General features: G+C 40.6%; 1 protein-coding gene across 4 annotated transcripts in view; it reads left to right on the top strand.

Annotated features, from left to right (window-relative positions):
• gria1a (glutamate receptor, ionotropic, AMPA 1a) overlaps positions 1–23,304 on the top strand; it is a 75,274-nt gene that overhangs the window by 41,122 nt on the left and 10,848 nt on the right. For all 4 annotated transcript variants that reach the window (XM_088294940.1, XM_088294942.1, XM_088294943.1 and 1 more), the window contains exons 10-13: positions 2,945–3,151; positions 7,885–8,330; positions 21,373–21,571; positions 22,777–23,024. In XM_088294940.1, the coding sequence (XP_088151066.1) occupies positions 2,945–3,151; positions 7,885–8,330; positions 21,373–21,571; positions 22,777–23,024 (1,100 nt within the window). The remainder of the gene's footprint in view (positions 1–2,944; positions 3,152–7,884; positions 8,331–21,372; positions 21,572–22,776; positions 23,025–23,304) is intronic.

Consider the following 23,304-nt stretch of genomic DNA (forward strand, 5'->3'; position numbering starts at 1 on the left):
GGTTTCCTCCCACATTCCAAAAACATGCATGGCAGGCCGATTGAATACTCTAAATTGCCCCTAGGTATGAGTGTGAGTGCGGATGGTTGTTCGTCTCTGTGTGCCCTGCAATTGGCTGGCAACCAGTTCAGGGTGTCCCCCGCCTACTGCCCGAAGATAGCTGGGATAGGCTCCAGCACCCCCCGCGACTCTAGTGAGGAGAAGCGGTACAGAAGATGGATGGATGAACAAAAGCATTTCAACAAAATCTATGTCTTTGACACACCACTGTATTTAGAAAATAAAACATGAACAACATTTATTTATTTAATTTTGTTCAAGTTCGGCGGAACGGATTCAAAAGTTTAACGGACAGGCACAGGATGTTCTCAGGTTCTGCCTTATGTGGAAATTTGATATCAGAGAATACAACTCATTTCCAGATCTCAGTTTACTGTTTCAATAGCTGATATATATCAAGTGTGGAAGTTTGTTTTTTGTTTTTCGTTTTTTTCAATCTCTGGGCATCAATGTATGTATTATTACTGGACTTGGAATGGATCGAGCACTCCATTTACTAGACGAGAAGCAAGATCGCTGCGATTATATATTCTGCAGTAGTCTCGTGGTCAAGTGAGGAAGCTTGTGTGCAGCTAATCTCTGCTGTGAAGGTTGATGGGTTGAAGGAGTCCAACAAAGAGTGGGACAGAACAAAGTCATGATGCACAGTAGGTGTGGGAAGCTGTTTGACTGGAAAAACAGAAGCATGTTCCAAAGCTGATGTGTTGTCGTTTCGGGCAACAGTTGAACACATCTATTTTAAACATGTGTTTTATTTAGAAGTTGCTCATTGTCTTAAATTTTATGTCAAAATTACTCACAACACAAAAATAGTTCCATCTGGCATCTCATGACAAGTCAATGAAAAACCTCCTTTCTTGAAGGTTGCAGTCACTCAAGAGAAGAGATCCAAAATAACTCTCTGTGACATAATCTACCATTGTCACATTTTCTGGGAAGATAAATTGGTTCTCTCCCTCAGAACCAAAGAGAAGAGATTAGGTGTTAACATTTATTAGGCTGAGGGGTGTTGCAGCGCAGAGCTTTTACACCTTTTAACTTTTTTGCTGGCTGAGCTGTTGCTTGAGGCAGCGTGCTGTTCCACCACCATGCAGGTGCAACTTTGTGCCTGATTACAATGTGGCCAGTTGCAGTCAGCATGAGCAGGAGATCTGGAGGAAGGAAGCTAAAAGGGGAAGTCAACACATAAAAATGTTTTTCGACAAAATGCCTGTACTAGTCTAAACATGACAATCTAACAAATCTTGCATTTGTGGAATATGAGTAAAGTAGTAAACTTCACCCATTTTTAGCCATGTCAGGGGGCGGTCATTTTGTCAGTTCTGTCGACTGAAAATGACATCACAGTTGCTCAGGGCTCTGGAAACAACCAAATATGGCTCAGCAACAGAAAACTTGTGAGATTGATTGTTCGTTGTTTGAGCCTTGAGCAACTGTGATGTCATTTTCAGTCGACAGAAGTGGCAAATTAGCCGCCCCCAGAGATGGCTAAAAACGGGTGTTTTTTGCTGCGTCAGTCATATTCCGCAAATGCAATATTAATCAGAATTCCGGGTTTCGACTAGTGGGCCTGCATAGAACATATTCTTATAAAGAGCATTTTAGGGTAGACTTCCCCTTTAAGTGCAACACGAGCACTTAACGTCTTTATGAGCTTGCTTCCTCGCGGAAATTGCACCCTGGATTTTTTTGCAATTTATTTTGTTCAAGAGTTTATTTTTAATCAGAAATAGCAGCAGGCACTTGTACCTTTTCTTGTTGGTTAGGGACAAAAGTTTAGATGTGTTGTTAGACGCTTTAAATAAAAATAGCCACTCGAGGGTTTGGAAGATTTGTTAAATGTAATTGCTAAGTTGCCTACTCTTACTGTTTATGTTTGTACGAGTGTATTCTCAAGAGTGTCGTGTCCATCATTTCAAGTGCACCATACCATGCCCTGCTTTATTTTCTCTCTTGGGTGGTGATATGTTAATAGTAGGCGAACAATGATCATCTCAGCCGTAAATAACAGGAGAAGTGAGACAAAGGAATAATGTCACCCATCTGTATACAAAATATGACAGCACAATAAAATACATTACTTGTGGGAATTGTGGTCACTGCAGTCTTAATGGGCAATTCCTCTCATACCTGGAAATCTTTGTGAAATGCATTTTTGCGGTAAGGCAAAATGAAGCCCCAGGTGTAAAGACAGCAGTAATATCTCATGGCACCCAATCAGTGTGAGGGGCACAAATGTGACTGTGACATTCTGTAATTACTGCTCCAGACAGATGTAGGAACGCATATCAGCCAGGTTACACACGCACACAAAATCACACACTTGCACTCACTGCAATCCTTTTCTCAGTCAAAGTTAATCATCTATATTGTCTTCCTCTGCTTCCTCACTGACCCCTATTGTCCATGTGTCATTGTTGTCATACTAATTGATTGCGTCTGAATTACGCACCTTACCTTCAAAGGATACAGCCCAATCAACTCTGTGTAATCTCAGTGAAACCGCACAGCGACAAATACATTTTCTTCTCATTCATATGCGTTTCTAGACGGCAAGATTTCAGGTGGATTATTGTGCTGCATAAATGCACGCAGCATTTATGCATGCATTTAGCACTTAAAAAAAAAACATGGCTGCATACAGTGTTGCATTATACAAGGAGTAAAAATCAGTCATACGATAAAAAGGAACAGTGAAAAATTAACAACGTAAATTAATATTGTTTTTATTGGTTAAGATATATTAATTTATTAATCAAACAACCAATCCAGCATCTTTTATATTTGTGCCATAGCCATGTATCAAGGGAATTTTTGTATGGGTAGGTTTTTATTATTTTCTTGCACACTCATTTCATTACTTTTTATGCTCTGTATTTATCAGGAATCGCCATATGTGATGCTGAAGAAGAAACATGAGCAGCTTGTTGGGAATGATAAGTACGAGGGCTATATTGTCGAGCTGGCTGCAGAGATAGCCAAACATGTTGGCTACCAGTACAAACTGAAGATTGTTTCGGATGGCAAGTATGGAGCCAGAGACCCGGACACCAAAATGTGGAACGGCATGGTTGGAGAACTTGTGTATGGGGTGAGTGTACTGCTTCACATGTGATTTGATCCGTTTCTAGTGACTGCAGTGATAAGCGTTCCTAGTGTGAAATGAAATTCAATACACACCATCAAAATAGTTTGTATCTTCCCATTAGACAAAGCTGTTCCTTGTGAATAAAAACTGCTCCAACTATCTAAGGTGTGACGTCTGCTCTGCATAATCCAGCACATTTTTCAAAAATTGAATAGTATTTAGATCAGGGTTCATATAAGGCCATTTCACAATAGTAAAATGTGTTTTTCTTTGAACAATTTTGTTGTTTTTAGCGGTGTGTGGGGGATCTTTAACCTGTTGAAGGACTCGTGACATAAAGCTGAAACAAGCTTTCTGAAGCTAGAAAGCACATTTCTCCCCAGAATGCCTTAATTGTCTGAAGATTTCATTGCACCCTGCACAGTTTAACTGATGCACAATCGGGGTTAGAAGGCGGTCTCCAAGTTCAACTTAACATCCAGCAAGTCTTTTCTCCATGTAGACCGCATGCCTCTCGTGCGCTGAATTTAAAGAGAATGAGGGGAGCCGCTTTCCATCGGAAAGCAAACAAGTCGCCTGTGTTCCCTCGCACAACAATGCACAAGGGTGCAAATGCCGTTTTCCACCTACGCATCGACCAAAAAACCAAAAGAAAGAAAAGTGTGCACAGTTAGACTGCGCTTAGGAACGGAAATAGGGCCTTAAGACTTCTAGCATGAGACTACACGATAAACTAATTTGGAGCAGTTCCCTAAGGTAGAGGTCCCGATCTCTTTTGCACCACTGATCATTTTAATGTAAAAAGATTTGAGCTGGGCTAGATGGGAATTGTTTTGGTTTTTTTTCATATCAATCAAAATCAATATATATCGCAACTGTTTACTCGTCAATGAGATTTGAAGCTATCGGAAGCTTGTTTGGTATTTAAACATTTAATTTCTGTCAAAGGTTTAACATATAATGGAAAATAAGTTGTGAAGTGTAAATAAAATAATACAGTTTTCAAACTTTTTATAAATCTGAAAAATGTGACGTGCATTTATATGCAGCTGACTGTATTCTGATATCCCTAAATACAACCAGCTGCAATAAATTGCCTTCAGAAGTCACCTAATTAGTGAAGAGAGTCCACTCACATGTAATTCACTCTCAGGAAATACATCTATTCTGTGAACGAATTGGCTATTTGTTAAAGAACAGTAGTGACAACAGAATAGAAGTGGTTTTATTCCCATCAACCGAAATTGGACAAGTATGGCACAACATCAAACCAACCTAGACATGACTGTCCACCTAAACAGAATGAGGAAAGCAGCTAAGAAGTCAATGGCGCCTCTGGAGAAGCTGCATAAATACACAGCTCAGGTGGTATAATCTGTCCACAGGTCCACTGCAAGTCATGCACTACACAAATCGTAAAAATCTCACAAATCTTAGTGTAAGGTTAGAAAGCAGAAAGGCAATCTTTAAAGAAAGCCATAAGAAGTCCTGTTTGGCAAATAATAATGCCTTTATTAGTCCCACAATGGGGAAATTCGAGATTCAAACCCAGGCCTCCTGGGGAGACTGGGTCCTGAACGCGGCGCCTTAGACCACTCGGCCATCCTGGCAGGAGACAGCAAACGTGTGGAATTTTGTGCTTTGGTTAGATGAGACCAAAGTAAATTTCTTGGGCCTAAAAAAGGCGCTATGTGTGGCGAAAAATTAATTTTGCCCATCAGCCCTCCCCACTGATAGCAAAATCATGCTGTGGGGTTGCGTTTCTTCACCATGGAAAGAGAAGCTGGTCAGAGCTGAAGGGAAGATGGATGGCGCTAAATATGAGGCAATCCCGGAAGAAAACCTGTTAGAGACTGCAAACGATTTAAGATTGGGAAGGAGTTTCATCTTCCAGCAAGACAATGACCCCAAACATCAAGACAGAGTTGCAGTCGAATGGTTCAAATCAAGGAATATTCATGCGTTAGAATGGCTCAATCAAAGTCCAGACCTAAATCCCATTGACAATCTGTGGCAAGACTTGAAAATTGCACTTCTTAGATGCAATCTGGCTGAGCCTGAGCTTTTTTGGAAAGGCTGGACATATTTCATTGTCTATGTAATGTGGGTAGAGAAATACCCCCAAAAGACTTGCAAGCTAAAGCTGGCTCGACAAACTATCGACACAAAATAAAATCTTATCATTTCTGTTTGATCTCACAATTATGGGCTACTTTGTGTTTGTCAAACTATCACTGTCACTTGTATCGGGCCAATACCGTTTGCGAAATTAGGCCGATATCTCAGAATACACCTACGCTGGTCTGCCTACTATCACTTTAAGAGTCCAAGCCTCTGATGCTTGTATTAACACAGCTACACTTTTCTCATGTCTCCTCAACTCCAAAAACAACAGCTTACATTATTTTGCCATGAATAGCTCTGATTGGTAAAAGACCGCAGCGAGGAATTTTTGACCTGCCATGAATCTGCTGTTTTACCGGGATTACAGAAGGTTCGCCGCGACTTCTCTGTCTCGAGCTGGCATATTTTTAACGGTGCAGAATTTTGTTCCTGTCAGGCAACATTCACAGGAAAATAACGCGAGGTGGTCAGTTGCCAGTCATGGCATAATAACCACTGCGTTTAAAATATGTGATTTGCAATGGATATTGCTGGAATGTCATTGACAAGTAAATGTTTTTGTGAGTGTTTTATCCCTTGAAGCGTGAATATTAAATAAATATAAATTAGGGTTTATAAGAAAATGCCACCAACGTTATTCGGTGCTGATACGTGTCAGACCTTTTGAGATTGCTCATTGCCTCAATGTCTAAAGTGACTATTGTTCAGAAAGTGGCAAAACGCAACTGTAATTCACCATCCTTTAACCCTGCAACATATGTAGCCAGCAGTAATGAAATGTTTTATTCTTTTAAGCTGCAACAACAAATATATTTTTAGTGTACAAAAACAAAAAATATCAGTATCAGGTTGGAGAAGAAGGATGTTTTTGTTTATTTGTATCGGTAGGGAAATAAAGTTATTGTGCATTCCTAATATATAATCAAAATAAAACACATTAAAGTTTGTGGTCGTAAAGTGGCAAAATATGAAATTGCTCAAGAGGTATGAATACTTTTTCTCGGCACTGTACTTCTCACTTGCTTTTATCAAGCTGTTGCGTTTGTCAAAAACAATCGCAATTACTCTGCGGAATTGTCAACCGACCTCCATTTCCACTCCAAGTCACTCATGATGTTGACCAAAGCAGGGCAGTCTGATCCCCGGGGTGGAACGATCCGGCCCAGCCGGACATCTATCCATCCATCCATCCATCCATCTTCTGTACCGCTTCTCCTCACTAGGGTCGCGGGGGGTGCTGGAGCCTATCCCAGCACATTTTAAAAAAAGGGTTTGATTAATAAAGGCCGAAGAGGGATTTTAGTCCGGCCCACGAATCGGCCCCCGTGTATGTGATGAACCCACTCGTGAAACTGGTAAACAACAACAATTGCCTCCAAACGGGTCAAAAGTGCCACTATCAACTGTTTGTGTATGAAGAGACGTGAGACAGCAGTGTGCGTTCAAGTGTGCCAGTATCTCCTTATTCTGACATCTCGCAACCCGTGCCCCCCACCTGCTACTGGGCTATACCATTACAAGAGGGGGAGCAATACCAGAGACAGAGAGAACAGAGGGGAAGTCACCATAATAAGCCCATAATAAATTAAGCGGATTTGAATAGTAGTTTAGCCAGCTAATGAATTTTATAGGGCTTGTGGTATTCCCCACACCCCTCTTGGAATGGTATGCCCCAGTAGCAGGTGGGAGGCGCGGGTTAAGTGATGTCAGAATAATGAAATACTGGCAGGCTTGAAGACACGCCACTGTCTCACGTGTCTTCTTACACAAAAAATTATCTTTAAATAAACCTCTGCCGTTATCGCTCCCGCGGCGGCGTCATGCAATTATTTTTTTGGAGGGGGAGGGGGTCGTAACGGTGTCTTGGGCTGGGGCGGACAATTTTTATGAATAAGGCCGACGGGTCGAGGACAGAACGGTAACAATATAGCAGCCGGAGGTTGGGGATCGGCAAAAAAGGGTCAAGCGCCCAACTTTGATGTTTACATTGATCAACACATCACACGTTTGTAAAACGGCTCTTCCGAATCAACATAGGGGTACATGATTACACCAGATCAGAATACATCAGGTCATTTGTAAACAGTTGGCGAGAGATCTTTAATGAAATGATTTCAACCCAAAAAGTCTGCATGAAAACCTGGCGTGTGGTTTGCTTTGAAAAGTCTCATTGCACAATTGCACATGCTCATCGCTTTTGTGCACATGTGCTTCTAACTGTGAATCCTCTCAATTCATCCAGGTCATTTCATTTTCTGGGCCGTGAATCGATCGCTACTGGATTCATCTGTCTATGCATTTGTAAACATAGAATGAATATGAGTTGGCTCAATTTTTTTCTTATCTGTCCAAACAACAACCCTTGTGCATCTGTATTTTGGCAAAAACTTAGTTTCGTTATTTCCCTGATCTTTTTTTATGATCCATATGCGTGTTTAGGGGAAAAAATATTATAAAAATAATATTTGTGTCTCTGGAAGACGGTTGGTGTGGTTTGCAGAACTCAATATTGAGCAAATATTTATTGAACATACAGAAAGTCATGTCAATTAACTCATCTTATAATCCATCCAATAAAAGTAAATATAAATTGCTTATTTTCCATCTCTCAGAAAGCAGACGTGGCTGTGGCTCCCTTGACCATCACCCTAGTCCGAGAGGAAGTCATCGACTTCTCCAAGCCCTTCATGTCACTGGGTATCTCTATCATGATCAAGAAACCCACCAAATCCAAACCAGGAGTGTTCTCCTTCCTTGACCCGTTGGCTTACGAGATCTGGATGTGCATAGTGTTTGCCTACATCGGCGTCAGCGTGGTGCTGTTCCTCGTCAGCCGCTTCAGCCCGTACGAGTGGCACGCGGACGACTACGAGGAAGGTGCAGAACCACAGAGCCCGACTCAAGCAGCGGCCTCCAACGGTTTGCAACAGGGCCAAACAACGACCCAAGCCAACACCAATCAGCAAAGTGCGGAGCAGACCAACGAGTTTGGCATCTTCAACTCACTTTGGTTCTCACTGGGGGCTTTCATGCAGCAAGGCTGTGATATCTCACCACGGTAAGTTCCCCCCTGCCTGTGTCAGCTTGACCCATTTCTGTCTTTCACTCAAGTCGAGCAACCGGTCAGTTGAGCTTTTGATTCACTGTAACTCTTTGAAAAGCGATCATGAAAGATCCTGATGGGAGTATTGAATGTTCTGTCGGCTCCCATTAGTGCTCTCATATGTAGTGGCAAGAAACCATTCTCCAAAGGTCACCAATTAAAAATCTCATTAAGTGTCTGAAATTAAAGACACTTAGGTCGACTTTCTGAGCTTTCCAGAGAGACCTGCAGGGGAAAATGAAAGGATTATGTTAGTATTATCACTGCTCGTGCAAGTCTGACCTAGCAGATACCGGCGAGGTCAGGAGCTTCTTGTCTCTTTAAACATTAACAAGATTTGCATTATTTCTTAATGCAAAATTGCATATTTTAATGCCTAATTTATCTACAATGCAGACCTGCGGTGATCAAGAGACTCGCTTTTCGCGTTTCAAAGGTTTGGATGAGACGTGAAACGCTGATGTCCCAGATTTACAACAATATAGTGATACATGTGATTTAAAGGGAGTTTTTAAAAACTTACATGACTTCAGGTGTTTGACTTATAAATGCAAATTGTAAAACCATCCACATATTTGATGGGGGAGCAAAAAGGCTTATTTCGTGTACACACCTTAAATGACTTCCCAGCAAATCTGACACCAAGAATCATCCAAGCTGTAAATAGAGACAGTACAAGCTGTTGGTTTTCATCTAAAACTGTCCAGCTATATATAGAAGAATATGTTTTGAAACTTGTTAGCGGAAAAACAGAAATAAATAACTCTAATTCTGGTGTAACATTATGCCTTTCATTTTGTTCTTCATTCACTGTACACAAATAGTTTTGGGGAGGTCAGGTAAGGAATGTGTGTACCTTCACAATTGTCTGGAGATTGCTGTTCTTCATGCTCCATGTACTTTATTTTCTGAGTGCTGCCAGTGTATGCATCAGATTTCTCTGCCAGCTGTCTTGCAGGGACTGTTTCACCAGCCTCTCTCATTTGTGATAACGTGCACACAAACGTGTTTGTGACCACACTTAGTGTAGTTGTGTCCTTGATGACGCACTGGTTAGCAGAAAGTATGACAGCCATGAAAACACGTCGGGATTGAGCAAGTGCATTTGTGTCCAATATAGCAGGGTGTCAAATGGCAACTGTGATTTGTGCTCCAATGTCAACACAGTGAACGTTTCACCCCGCTACGAACTGCCCTGAGGGAATCGGCCTCTCCTTAAACATTTGGGTGACCCAGTTACTTTAGTTAGCACGGCTCGTAGTCACACACCGAGGTGATTGTAGATGGAGCCCCGGAAGTATTATGAGCCTTCGTGCATGATTTGAAGTGTTCTTGTTTTGCTTTTGTCTGTATTTATACAGACTTGCAAAACAAGTGCAAAGGGAAGTGCTATATCTTATTTTCACAGTCGTGTTCTCAATAAGATCAAGTACAATGCTGCATGTTTTGTTTTCAGCTGTGCCTTGTCAGCTCTTCACTATGTGGTGAGGCAAACATTTCATGGATTTGCCCCTTTTTTAAGGATTTTTTCGGGAGTGAAAGTTGAAAAAGTCTTGTTTTGAATAATACAAATGTTAAATGTCACCTTTCTATTGAGCACAATTTTAGCAGATTTAAATGTTATATTGTTGATATTCACAAGAGTCATGGACCTTTATGAATTAGAATGATACCTGATTAAAATAAAAAAAAATGTATATATATATATATATATATATATATATATATATATATATATATATATATATATATATATATATATATATATGTATATATATATATATATATATATATATGTGTGGGGGTGTGTGTGGGGGTGTGTGTAAGTGTAACTTCAGAATGCACACACAACAACTTCAAGACGTCAAGTTTTATTTGCTGTTATTTCATTTTTTTCAATATAAGAGAGGGTGCAGTACAATAAATATTGTACGTATCATATATAGAATGAAACGTTTTTGCCACGTTTATGAGAAATCTAGGTAGCGTCTGTGAGAATTGTGATTGGAAGAAGCATGTTTGTGTGATTGCATGTGTTTGCGTGTTTATACGTGTGTGTAATTATAAATTCTGGGTGCCCTCACACCATTCAATGTGCTGGCGCGGAGGAGACATTGAGTTTTATGAGAGGTTTTGGGGCATTTAGAACCAACAGTAACCTTTTAGTCATTCTGAGGCCTAATTAAGAGTTAAAAAAAAAACTGAGAGTTACGCACAGAGCCAATGATGGTTAAATAGCACAAGGAGCTTGTCCGCTTATCCGTGCTGTCATGGTTCACATAACGAAACACGTACGTAACGAGAGACAGATTTTCTACAAAGAATTTGTGCCCACTCAATCCTGGCATGTGGCTGCGTTAAGAATTAACTATTCATTTTCCAACTCATGTTGAATTAGTGAGCACACACTTGCCGTTTGCCTTTTAGTTCCTCTGCTAAACAGCAAATACATTTCGGAAGATCTAGGAGGCTTTTTCTGGCTTTTAACTGCTTTTTGTTTCTGCTCATAAGTGCTCCCACCTTGTCTCTATCGCCATGGAGTCAGCTGACTTCGTGATGTGTTTTTTGGACTTTGTTGGTGGAAAAAGGTTGTTTCATTATCTTGGTCTCATTTTTATGCCACAAAAACCTGACTTTTGAACAAGGCTGCTTTGCCTTTTTTTGATATATTTGCGGTCGTGTATAGTGTAAATATTGTCATATTGTGAAGGTATATTGTAAAATAAGAGGCGTGGAAATACCTCCGAACCTTACATAATTGTGACGTTTGAGTCGATTCTTTCTGTCACTAATTGTTTCATTGGGATATTAACAGCTTGAGCAGCATAAAAAAAATCATCACATTTAATTTCAGAAGCGGTTATGTGCATGTATGTGATGGCAAACCACTGATCGTTTGGCTCTAATAGGCACGGACACGATGTTCTGGAGGTGTACTAAACTCAGAGGAAGTCTTTCTCTGTTACATTTAATCAGTGAAAAATGCCAATAAACGGTATCGGGCAGCTTCTCTCTTTTAGATTACTCAGAGAGCATGCGCTACCTGCGTGTGTTCTGCGTGCGTGTGTGTTTACACATGCTCGTAGGCATTTGGTGTTACAAAGTCATACACTAAGGTGGTACATGAATGTGTACAGCGTGTGTGCATGTTTGTTTATTAGACACTCAGCTGCTCCTGCTATTTATTCTCAGTCTACCGTGCTCTTTCTAAATGTCAGCACCGCCAGTCAGGCCTCCCATAAGCCGCAGTCCACGCTGGTGGGTCCTCCTTCTGTTTATCTGTGCATTTGGCAAAATGCCCTCCACAAACACACACCTCCATCCCTCCGTCCATCCATCCATCAATCCGTCTTTCAAAATCAGTCCATATGTGTATTTTTCTGTGTGTCTCCAATTGTGCTTGTTTTTTAATTATTCAAGTCGGCTTTCCATCTGCCCCTCATGGCTGACTCACTTTCTCGTTGAACCTGCTCACCTCTGTGTGCCAAGAGAATAACTCTATTATTGTCACGCAGGGATGTGTATTTTGCTTTGTCAACAAAGTGAGGCTCAGCTGAGTCGAAAAGCAAACATTCACACAGACGATTACCCACTGTGCCCCGTTTGGCCTTTGTATTTACATGACTGTTGTCCTGTTAAAGGTGTTGACACACAGACTTTGCAATATAAAGTAAAAATAAAAAACTGTCTGTCATATCACACGAGTGGGATTGATATTTTAGTCGTTGGGTTCATTGTTTTCCCAAGTAAAAGCAGATGTTTGCAAAAGTCTTATTTTGATTGATCACAAAATTTGCTTTCATGAAGGACGACAGAATTCTGAGGCCAATTACTGCTTGGAGAATTTGTTAAAAATAACACTAGACGATTTTTCCATTATTGGAATGGTTGTCCGTTAATTTTGACACCTCTTAAAACTGTTCTGACTGCCATTTTCCACATTATCAGTCAAGTCATAGCCCAGAGACCGGTACAGTATAATGTCAGGTATGTGTGCATGTTTGTGTATGGCAGCATGCATGTGTGTCCTGCAAACTCCCTCATGAAGAGTTCTCCTCTTACATTATCTGCATTGCTCCACTTTTATGCTTTGAGACTGAAACTAATGAGCTCTGTCACTCACACTCTTGCCCGCCGGTAAAGGATGTAGCACATGTAACCTGTGAGGATGGTCTACGTGATCTGTGATTTATTGTTGATGTTTTCTCTTTGAATCTACCTAACACCACGAGAAGGGGAAAACATACTTACCACCCTCAGCTTCAATATTCATATTCTTGCGTTAAACTGAAACTTGAACCCAGCATGTCCAGCTTCAGCATTTTTTAAATATATTATGAGCAGTATTTTTGCCTTCAAGGATCCGCTGAGATATCAGCTTTGCTGAATTAATTAGAGTGGGTGACTCCAGCCACAGTCCAATTCAAGTTTTTCATCATTTAAAAGATGCGTCCAGTGGGTTTGTGTAAGTTGGCTGTCCTTCACATATGGCAGAAAGAATCCATAGAATAAACAAGAAATATGTGTAACAGGTTATTTCTTTATTTTAACAATTCCTTCTGGTAATAACTTCAATACCATTGGATGCCCTCTTTTGTCCCAAAAAAATGGACTCAGTTGTATTGTTAGGATTTAATAATTGGTCATTTGCATGACATGAACATGACAGAGACAACAATAAAGAAGAGTCGTTGTCAGCATTATATTGTGTCTCTTTGGCTCACACGACTAACCAACTCAGGACATTTCACAGTGCATATTAGCACCACCTGTTGGTAAAGCCTGAAATTACACAGTGCTGCAGAATTGACTGAGAGACATGCATTGAGGGAACAGTATTGTTGGTGACGGTTTAAGACAGTCAGTTGACAACAGACCAGCTGGATAAAAAGGCCGCTGTCCACAATGTCATAGTAGGTCTGATCATTAATGTTATTGCAAGCAAGAAACATCACAGGTTCCACTACAGACTCTGGGGGGAAAAAAAGCACGCAGCTCAAATCTCACTATTCATGACCTCTCTCAAACCGAACTTCTGATTGGTGAGGTTGAAGGATTTTGAGAATGCTTTGCATCACTCGCTACTTGTTTTGTCCATCCATCCATTATCTGCACCGCTTCTCCTGACAAGGTTCGCGGGCGGGCGCTGGAGCCTATTCCAGCTGTCTTCGGGCAGTAGGCGTGGGACACCCTGAACTGGTTGCCAGCCAATCACAGGGCACAGATAGATAAACAACCATCCGCGCTCACACTCATACCTAGGGGCGATTTAGTCCAATCAACCTGCCATGCAAGTTTTTGGAATGTGGGAGGAAAAACGGAGTACCTGGAGGAAACCCACGCAGGCACGTGGAAAACATACACAGAAAGGCCGGAGCCAGACTCGAACCCACAACTTCTGCACTGTGAGGCCATTCTGCCAACTAGTCGGCCACCGTGCCGCTTACATTTTTGGTCTTAATTTTATTTCTTTGTTAGCATGCATGCTAGCTATTGTTTCAGCACTGAGGCATGACTTGATGTATCTGCGCCCAATAGTACAGTGCGCCCTGTGGTTGTTACAATACGGTAAATGGAAGAAATGGTCAGGGATTCCTAGTTCAAAATGGCCACTTGGTCCGCACGTCCTCAACCAGGCAAAACTTTTTTTCCCGACACCACCCCACATCACAGGATAATCGATCAGGATCATCCTTGAGAGATATCCAATTATCTCGCCTTGGCTGGCTTTCTTCGCAAGAGGGGAATCCCGCTCAAAATCAGCTCGATTACCTGGCACAGTTTTAGAGTCGATCACCCTAACACGAGCAGCACACCTAAGCTGATCCCCCAAATGTGCTGTCGGGTTGAGGTGGTTGTCGTCTCTGATCAATGCCGCCCTGTGGTGGTGCCAAACGAATTCATCCCAGAGTGCAGACATATGAGACTGCCACTGTTTGCAGAACTTCATTTCGATATCACCCTGCAAAGAGATTGCCTTTAATGATGACAAGCTTTGTTTTTCCAGTGATGGAGATTCCGCTCCACGCCATCACACTGCAATCAGGGGCTTGAGTTGTCAACACCTGGGGGTTTCGGCAAGCTCCAAACAAGAGTCAATAACAGTCGACAGTAGAAGAAGCCATGTGAAGATTTGGTCCATTTGAGATGGGTGAAATGTGTGCTCAGTTGTGCTTTGCAACCGGATGTGAATTTGCATTTTATTTTTTCACGAGAAACATTACGACAAACAAATGTATGCACATGGGTAGCTTTTAACTCTTCTCAGTTTTATGTTCATCGTAAAGAAATTGAGATGGTTGTGTTTCCATCTGTTGATGATTTATTTCAAGAAGCGAACCTACCCAAATTTTACAGTTACAGTATGAGTCACGCTTACTGCCTGGCAGTAAACGGAGAAGCACAAAAAAGAGAATTGCTCATCTCGATATGCACAAATGTTATTGTTTTTAGTATGATTTTAATCAGCAACAACGTTAGATTGAGTTACATTTCACTGAGTTGCATAATTATGGCATTTGTGAGCTGCTGTCACGGCAATTGGGGAGGAATGATTTATTCATATGCAGAGTTCATTTTGGAATCGCAGCATCTTTTGTGTTTTATTTATCTGCATCAACTCATGAAGGCAACTTGCTATCATACATGCACGCACACACGTACGCTCACCAGCACAAAGCAGTGCGGCACGTAAACGAGCTGCACAAACCCCAACGGGATCTCAACGGGGTTTTCACGTTTTGTATGTCGACACAGATGACGTCCCCTTTGAGACGTATACTATGTCTAATCTGCATTTAAAACACAGTCACACTCTTGTTTAAGGCAGCAGTGAGGTTTGCTGCAATCAACTGTGATGGCATGTTAATGGCTTATCAGTCGATCCTGCATCTGTTAGCCACTTATTTAAAAGGAGACCTAATGAGAGTTTCCTAGCGTCGTGGCAATTCCGTCGCATATTGGGAATGGTTGCTCTTATTGGACTTGCAAAGAGTGAGGCAGAAAAATTAGATCACTAAAGACTCTCAGCTCAGCTGTACTGTTTAGAGTGCCGAGTGTGCTGCTATGGCAACGCTAAGGAGATGTTCTTTGAAGAGCAGTACATGCTTTTTTTCCCAGTGGATGAAATTACAATGATTCAACTACATCTAATTTAGTGATTATTTTATATAATGAGTGAACTACTTAACTCATTTACTGCCATTGACGGATAAAGACGTCAAAGATCCATTTTCTTTTTTAACTCTGCTGGTAGTGAATGAGTTAATAGTATTGTAGTTTCTGTTCTGGCATGTTTTGCGTGTGAGTTTTGGCATTCTCACTGCTTGTCAGCACGGAAGATGCAGTTTGTGCATGAGCCAAAGACAACACCCATGATTGGAAAAGTTGAACACCACACACCCTCAGCCCATCTCTGTCATGATTCTAGCACACAATTGAAGAAAAAAAGTGCAGTTATCATCTTACGGTGCAGCTGCGTGCATGCTGGCAGCAATATTTTCATACTCTGTTTTTCTTGCAGTAGCATGCTAATATTGACCTTTAGATGGTAGGAGGAGGCAATGTTTATGAAATTGCTTTGCAGATTAGTGTGGTCTTGCAGTAGTTTGGATATTATGATCCAAAAGCTGTGACTAGCTACTTAACTAAAATCGCCGACTGTCTTATTGCTGTCCATTACACACTTCTTATTTCACTGTTTCCACTCATTCCTCCACTACTTGTTTTAAAACGTTACATTACTCAGAGAAGAAAATGTCATTGATTGCATCTTCACTTCATTAAGCACTTAAAGTATTGAGTTGCACCAAGCACTAGTTGTGCCATTTCAGAGTTTAATGTTTTTTCGAATCGGAGTAGAGGAACAAATTTGCCTTAAAGTCATAGTATGATCAAATAATATTTCTTCCTAATTTAAAACTCAGTACTTCCTAATCTGTTTTTAATGTGGCTGAATTCTGTAGACATCCGAAAGTTATTAGTCACCGCTTATTAGCATATCTGATGGAAGAGGCTGGCACGAGAATTTGCTAATTCTCTTCCTGCTACAGTTGAACACAAACACCAAGCACACACATCCTAAATGTGTGTCAGAAAAAAGCAAATTACAAATACCAATTACTAATTAATCCAATTAATTTCTCTTCAAAGTAATCCCCTGGAGTGTAACACACTTTCACAGCCTTCTTTGCCATGCCTTCATGTACTCCTGGAAGGATTTTTATTTCGGGCATCCCCGTAGCTCCATCATCACGACCATCTTGATGTCTTCTTTTTCAAAGTGGGTCCCCTTGATGAGCGTTTTCAGCCTGGGAAAGATGATAAAATACATGGTCAGGTGTCTCGAGAGGTTGCTCCAGCATGGTGCTGTTTGTCTCTTTGAGCAACTGTCCGATGCTCAGCGCACTGTCAGCAGTCTGCTTGTCTTGCCGCAACTCTTGCCTCTTCTCACGCACTTAACAAAGTAATGATCTATTTGTAGACATGCTGGTTGGTCGTCCGGCCCCTCCCTGAATTGAAAATGAATTATTTGTATTTGGTTTTGATATGCATTTTTTGTTCAGACTGTGAAAGCCAAACTGTTAGCAACAGGATAGAGTTTCAGTCCGTACCTGTTCCACCATAAAAATGTATCCCGATAGCTCTGGTCTTCAAGGTAACCGTCAAGGTAACTGTCCTGAAAGAATGACAAACGTTTTATCACATGTTTCCCCTTATTTGTATAATTATATAGGTTCCATGGCTTTTGTATTATCCAGTCAGATTGAAAGCAGCAAGCAACATAATGTATACGTAAGTGATAATTGGTGATTCTTTTGGTACAGTCGCAGCTCCTTTATAGTTATCCAACGATGCCTCTTGAGAGCAACACAAATGATTACAACACAAGGCTTATTGGCAGCTGGAGGCCACAATGCTCCCGTCGTAACTTGCTTGCAGCAAGAAGCTTTTTTTTATTCCCTTGTTAACAATCCTAAATTACAACCCTTGAATATATGGAATGCCTTCCAAATGACTTATCAATTAATCATTGCAGCTTTTATCACCCACAACTGTGTTCGTGTAAACAGTACCCGACCTGTTCTTCCATTACCATTTCTTTTCGTCGTTAAATGAAATGGAGGGGGGGGGATGAATAATTGATTAATCATAGCTGTTACAAGACTAAGAAATTATAGTCCTACTTGGAGGTGTTCCCTTACAGTAATGAGACAGCTTAGTTTTACCAAGGCTCTTAGGTAGGTAGGCTGCCGCTGCACTAATGTTTTATGAGAGCAAGAGAGGCTCCACGGAATTGGATTGGGGAGGAAATAAAAAGGAACAAACACGTCCGGGTGTGCCAGGTGCTCGCCTCTTTGAGCGTGGAGGACTGCTGTCACGCACACACAACCGTGCACACACATGATAAAAATGGTGACCTGGTTGTTCTCTCGCAGTGACTTACTTGCAAGCACACTCCAACGGGGACTGAGTGTGTGCACACTTGAATGCCTCAGTGTCTGAGCCAAGGTGCGGACCACAACAAAGCCCTGTCAGCCCCCCAGCACATGAGCAGACAGGGAGAGGCGGGCTCAGCGGAAATTGTGGGTGGATGCAGGGAAGAGCATAAGAAAGGAGAAGATAGGAACAGGGCAATTGAAGGAGAAGGATTAGACAGCTGTTTACTGGCATCTCCAGAGCCCAGCAGCAGCAGCAGGAGTTTACTTTTAATCTGTCATTTCTCCTGCAGACTGTTTCTCTGTTTGTCTCTCTGTCTCTCAAGTAAGCCACCCCCTTGTTGCGTCTCTCTTCCCCAACTTGTTTTTGCATACCCAAAAGTGTTCATCATTTTCTGTCTTATTCAGAAGAATTTTTACAGTTCTTCAGACTCCTCTGATGTTTATATTAGTCACATGATGGTGTGTATTTGGGGAAATGTCCTCATATAACATACATTTACTGGTAACAACATTGCACAAGCTAATGATATTATTGTTGCTGAAGAAAAAATAAGGAAAATCCAGAAGGAAAAACTAGAGCTGCAGGAAAAGATCAAGGTGGAGCAAGCACACCAGGCAAGTAAACCTGAACTGGGAGGATCAGGCCCAGGTCTATTGTTGTTAAATTTGAAGAATATAAAGATAAAACAATGGCTTTATAAAAACAAAGTATCCCAAGGGCAAAAATATCTTTATAAATGAGGACTTCACATAAGCTGTTCGTCGAAAAAGAAAATAAGCAATCCCAATATTGAAAGCGGCGTGGGACAAAGGAGATACCGGTTATATACGTTATGATCAATTTATAATTCACCCCCGTACAGCGGCAACATGTCCAAAACCAATAAGCAGCATGAAAATATCAATATTGCAATAATGACATATACCATATACATATCGCAAAGACTTGCAATAATTTTCTTATATAATTGTATCATTTTATCTGAATTTGACCAGTCAGATGCAGACTTAAATGTGCATCGCTACCAAGTTGGTCATTTACGAGGAGAATTACAATTAATTAGCTAAGATCACATTGAGCTTGTTTATTTTGCTGCATTAAAAAAAAATAAAACTTCATACATTAGATTATAAAAATTTAATTTCCTTTGGCACATGTTAAATATGGCAATAATATCGCTATCGCTATAATCAACATCCACATTTTCCAATAAGGTGCAGCCCTATTGTAGAATCAAATAATTATGCTTGTCATTACAAAAGTATATTTCTCTGTTTTGATGCTCCGTGTAGGTTTTAATTTTGCAATATTTTGAGAATTCACATTGGGGTTTTGGTCCGCTGACTGTCGGCATACATTATGTGTCTAAATTTGTACAAATTAAATGTTATAAACAAAGGGCTCAATTTCCGTGACCAGCTCAAATCTGGCGCACAAGGGCATTAAACTTTGCTTCGGTATTTTCACGGACTCAGGCAACTGGCGGGCTTTTTGTGCTGTGGGTGTGAACACAGCCGTCTTGATTGGCTGCAAATAGAAGCGGATAAACTCATTCCCTTTCAAATCAGCGTGCGAAAGGAAGAAATGATTTGCTGGAGTCCATGTAGGAGGTCATATTGTGCAATGTTTATAACAAAGAGCAAGCAGACCTGCACAGGCAGGTCATGTAAAGTTGGCCAGGGAGATAACAGATCTTTGAAGCGGGGAAATTGCATATTCATACATATTCATGTGCCACCTCACATCCCCACCTCTTTGTTAAAGTCTAGAAAGCGAAGATGGACATCCCTCACATAATCAGACAGAGACGGCATGCAGATGGCTTCGTATTCTCCACACCGCAATTTTTCACAGCCTCACCATATACTTTGTCTGCACTGGCTGCTCTTTCATCATCTAGTCCTCATCAAAAAAAGCATGTAAAATGATTACATTTGAACGTTTTCTCTCGTTTCCTACGTAATGTCTGTTCATAATCTGTTTAGCCTGACACAAAGATTCGATCACGAATGTGTCTTTTGTTTCAGAGTTTGTGTCTTTTTGTTGCGCCAGCTCTGTTGTTCTGTGCATTGGCACAAGACATACCAAAGTGGAACAAATCACAATTCCAAGTGTTGCTGTTCAAGGTGCCCGCTTATAGAGACATGTACTGCAAGGAAAGGAGGGATCTGACACGGGAAGTGCTGTTCAAATCTCAGATCCAAATTTGTATTTTGCCTGTGAGGACTTCATTTTTACTAGCTGGAGGTGGGAGCAACCTGAGAAGCACAGAGCTGTCTATGAATGAAAAACAAGCAAAAGAAATAAATCGGAGCCATTGCTCAAACATTGGCCTTAGCCAGTGAACAAACGTTTGAAATGCCTTGAAGTGATAAACTCCTGGTATACAAAGTAACAGCGTCGATGAAGGGAAAACCACTGCCATTACCGGCAAAAAGCTGTGGAGAAAACAACAACTGTTAAAGACATCAAGCAACAGCCACCGAAGGCCAGTAGTAAAACTCATGAACGTGAACAAAAGTGCAGACACTAGACGATGCAAACCACACTTTGTCAAGCACAAAAGGAAGGCCTGGCTGGCATTTGACCAAACAGTGGAGGTTGGCTGGGACTTGCATTGCTTTTTCTAAAACAGGCTAATTAATCTTCATTGGTGAACAAGATGATGGCAGCAGCAAAATCAACAAAATTTTCTACAGAAACATGGTAATATAAAAAAAATGAAACCGAACTAATTGAGACATTTTTCATCATCCAACAAAACACAAAGTTGTTCACTGGGTGGAAGAAGTGGAAGGTTTTATATTGGCCAAATCAATCTCCAGACTTAATACCAATAGAGCATGTATTTTTTTTATTTTTTATTTTATGTTTGTCACAAAAGGATAATGCCAAAGTTTGGACTTTCAAAGAATTTCGACATTTTAATCACTTTGTGGAAGAAGTGGGAGGTTTTACGGTGGTCAAATAAATCTCCAGACTTAAACCCAATGGAGCATGTTTTTTTTTTTTCATTTGTTTTGTCACAAAAGAATAACGCCAAAGTTTGGTCTTTCAAGTAAATTTGAAATTTTAATCGCTTTGAGCTATTTCAAGTCTATGTCTTTTCCTTTTCCTTTGTTTTCCTCCGTTGCTACCTAGACATTTGATTTGTTACAAATAATGTTATTTTCTCAAGTTTGCCTTGGATCCAGATGTAAATAACTAATAACTGAACTATTGCTCTTTTGTTGTCATGTATTCTTATTTTGAAGTCAAAACTCGAAATGTGTTCAATCTACAGAAAGAAAAATCTGCCTCAATGTTGGAGGGTGGTAGATCACTTTGCCATGGTGGGATTGGTTATCTATTTTTTATTTTTTTAAACAAGTGGGTAAGGTGTCCAAATCTGGTAAGATGGTGATGTTCTGCAGGAGTATGATGCAATTTTGGTCATCACGACGGCTTCAACCACCTTCTAATTCTTCATTACAAAAATACAAATGCGCCATATTTAACACTTCAATGTCATTTAGTGAAAACCTTTAACCCAATAATGGTGTCCCTTTGGTTTTAGCTCTCTCTCTGGCCGCATCGTTGGAGGTGTCTGGTGGTTCTTCACCCTCATCATTATCTCCTCCTATACTGCTAACTTGGCTGCATTCCTGACTGTGGAGAGGATGGTGTCCCCTATAGAGAGTGCTGAAGATTTGGCCAAGCAAACAGAGATTGCCTATGGAACACTGGATGCCGGCTCAACAAAAGAATTTTTTAGGGTGAGAATGGATCTTATTCATTGTAAAACATTTACACAAATATAATGTATAAAAAACACATATTTTGGGGCATTTTTGAACTCCCTCATGTAAAAATGGCAATGTTGTCAAGATACGAGCAATAATGAGTGAAAATGTTGTAATATGCATCCATAAGATTGGCACAAGCTTTCGATTCATATCTTCTAGGCCGTATTTCAGCTGGGTACTGGTTTCAGCATTTAGACGATAACCAATTTTTCATTCTAAAGTTTGTGTTTTTGTGAGTTTGGATTTGACATTTCAGAATTTAAACCCAAGATGCCAAAACTTTCTTTTACAGTATTTTGAATGTGCATATCTTTTTTTAATCTGTTTTGACGAGTGCTGGCACATACAATGTATTGTCACTTTAAAAACATTAGTTTTGTTCCCTTTGAAGAAATGTTGGCAAATGATACAAAACAGCTGTTTTCGTTCACTCAAGTTGGAAGAACCTTCCAACTGACCCTATTTAGCATCGTTAATACGCCTGTCTGACATCAGCGGTTTTCTTATCTTGGTTTTTGTTCTTAGCCTAAAGCCCCCTCTACACAATTTTCGCAATCTTATAAGATAAAAGAAAGCCACATTGCACAACGTGAAATGGGTGTATTATCAGTTCACGACACGTTCATTTCACACTGGGCTTTGGAATTAAGGTCTTGATTAGTAAACATTTATTAAAAGTGAATCTGATTTTGGCTATTTCTCCCTTAATGACTAAAAAAATCAGATAATGAAATTACAACTGCTGTATATTGATGAATGCAGTTATCTCTGGATACTACACCTTCCTCTCACATCCCAAAAACATGTTATTGCCTGTAGGTGGGAATGTTTTTTGGTCTTCAAAGTTTGCCCGCTTTGCAGTCAGGGGTGTTTTTTGCCTCTCGATATACCCTCGACCCTAATGAGGATAAGCGGCTTGCAAGTACTAATTTGTGATAGTTGTATAATCATCCCAAATTGGCCACAGTAGAATTATTATATTTGATAGAAAAACGAAAAACACAATAACAGTATTCTTCACAACTATTGTATGTTGCATGCATCTATGCTGAAGATTTAAAATGTTCATCAGAAAATATTCCAAAAAAATAAAATGCCATATGCCAGATCAGAACTATTCTCACCGACTTTATATCCATCCCCTGATTACCGCTCGTCTAATCCTCTTCCATCAGAGATCTAAAATTGCTGTCTTTGAGAAGATGTGGTCCTACATGAAGGCTGCCGACCCATCTGTGTTCGTCAAGACCACAGACGAGGGCGTCATAAGAGTTCGGAAATCCAAGGGGAAGTATGCCTACTTGCTGGAATCCACCATGAATGAGTACATAGAACAGAGGAAACCATGTGATACTATGAAAGTCGGAGGCAATCTGGACTCCAAAGGTTATGGCATTGCCACTCCTAAGGGATCCCCTCTCAGGTAAAACCCAAATACTGCGGCAAAGCTGGATAAAAGCTCAGGGAAGCTTTTATGGACGTTTTTGCATGAGCCGAATCATGTCTTTTTATTTTTGCCATGATGTTTGATTGATTTTTAAGAACATGATTGTGCATGGTTTGCATCTAAGAGTTCACATGCAACTGTGTCCGTCATTTCTTTAAACCCAGTTTGTTGTGTGTTCATGAAAAAAGACACTCCAACTTGTGAGCGCCTGCTTAAGTGTAATTAGCAATCCTATTATTCAGCAAACTACACATTA

This window comes from Idiotropiscis lumnitzeri, chromosome 4 (genome assembly GCF_059441095.1).
Source record: "Idiotropiscis lumnitzeri isolate Australia: NSW breed Sydney's pygmy pipehorse chromosome 4, RoL_Ilum_1.0, whole genome shotgun sequence".
NCBI classification, from domain to species: Eukaryota; Metazoa; Chordata; class Actinopteri; order Syngnathiformes; family Syngnathidae; genus Idiotropiscis; species Idiotropiscis lumnitzeri.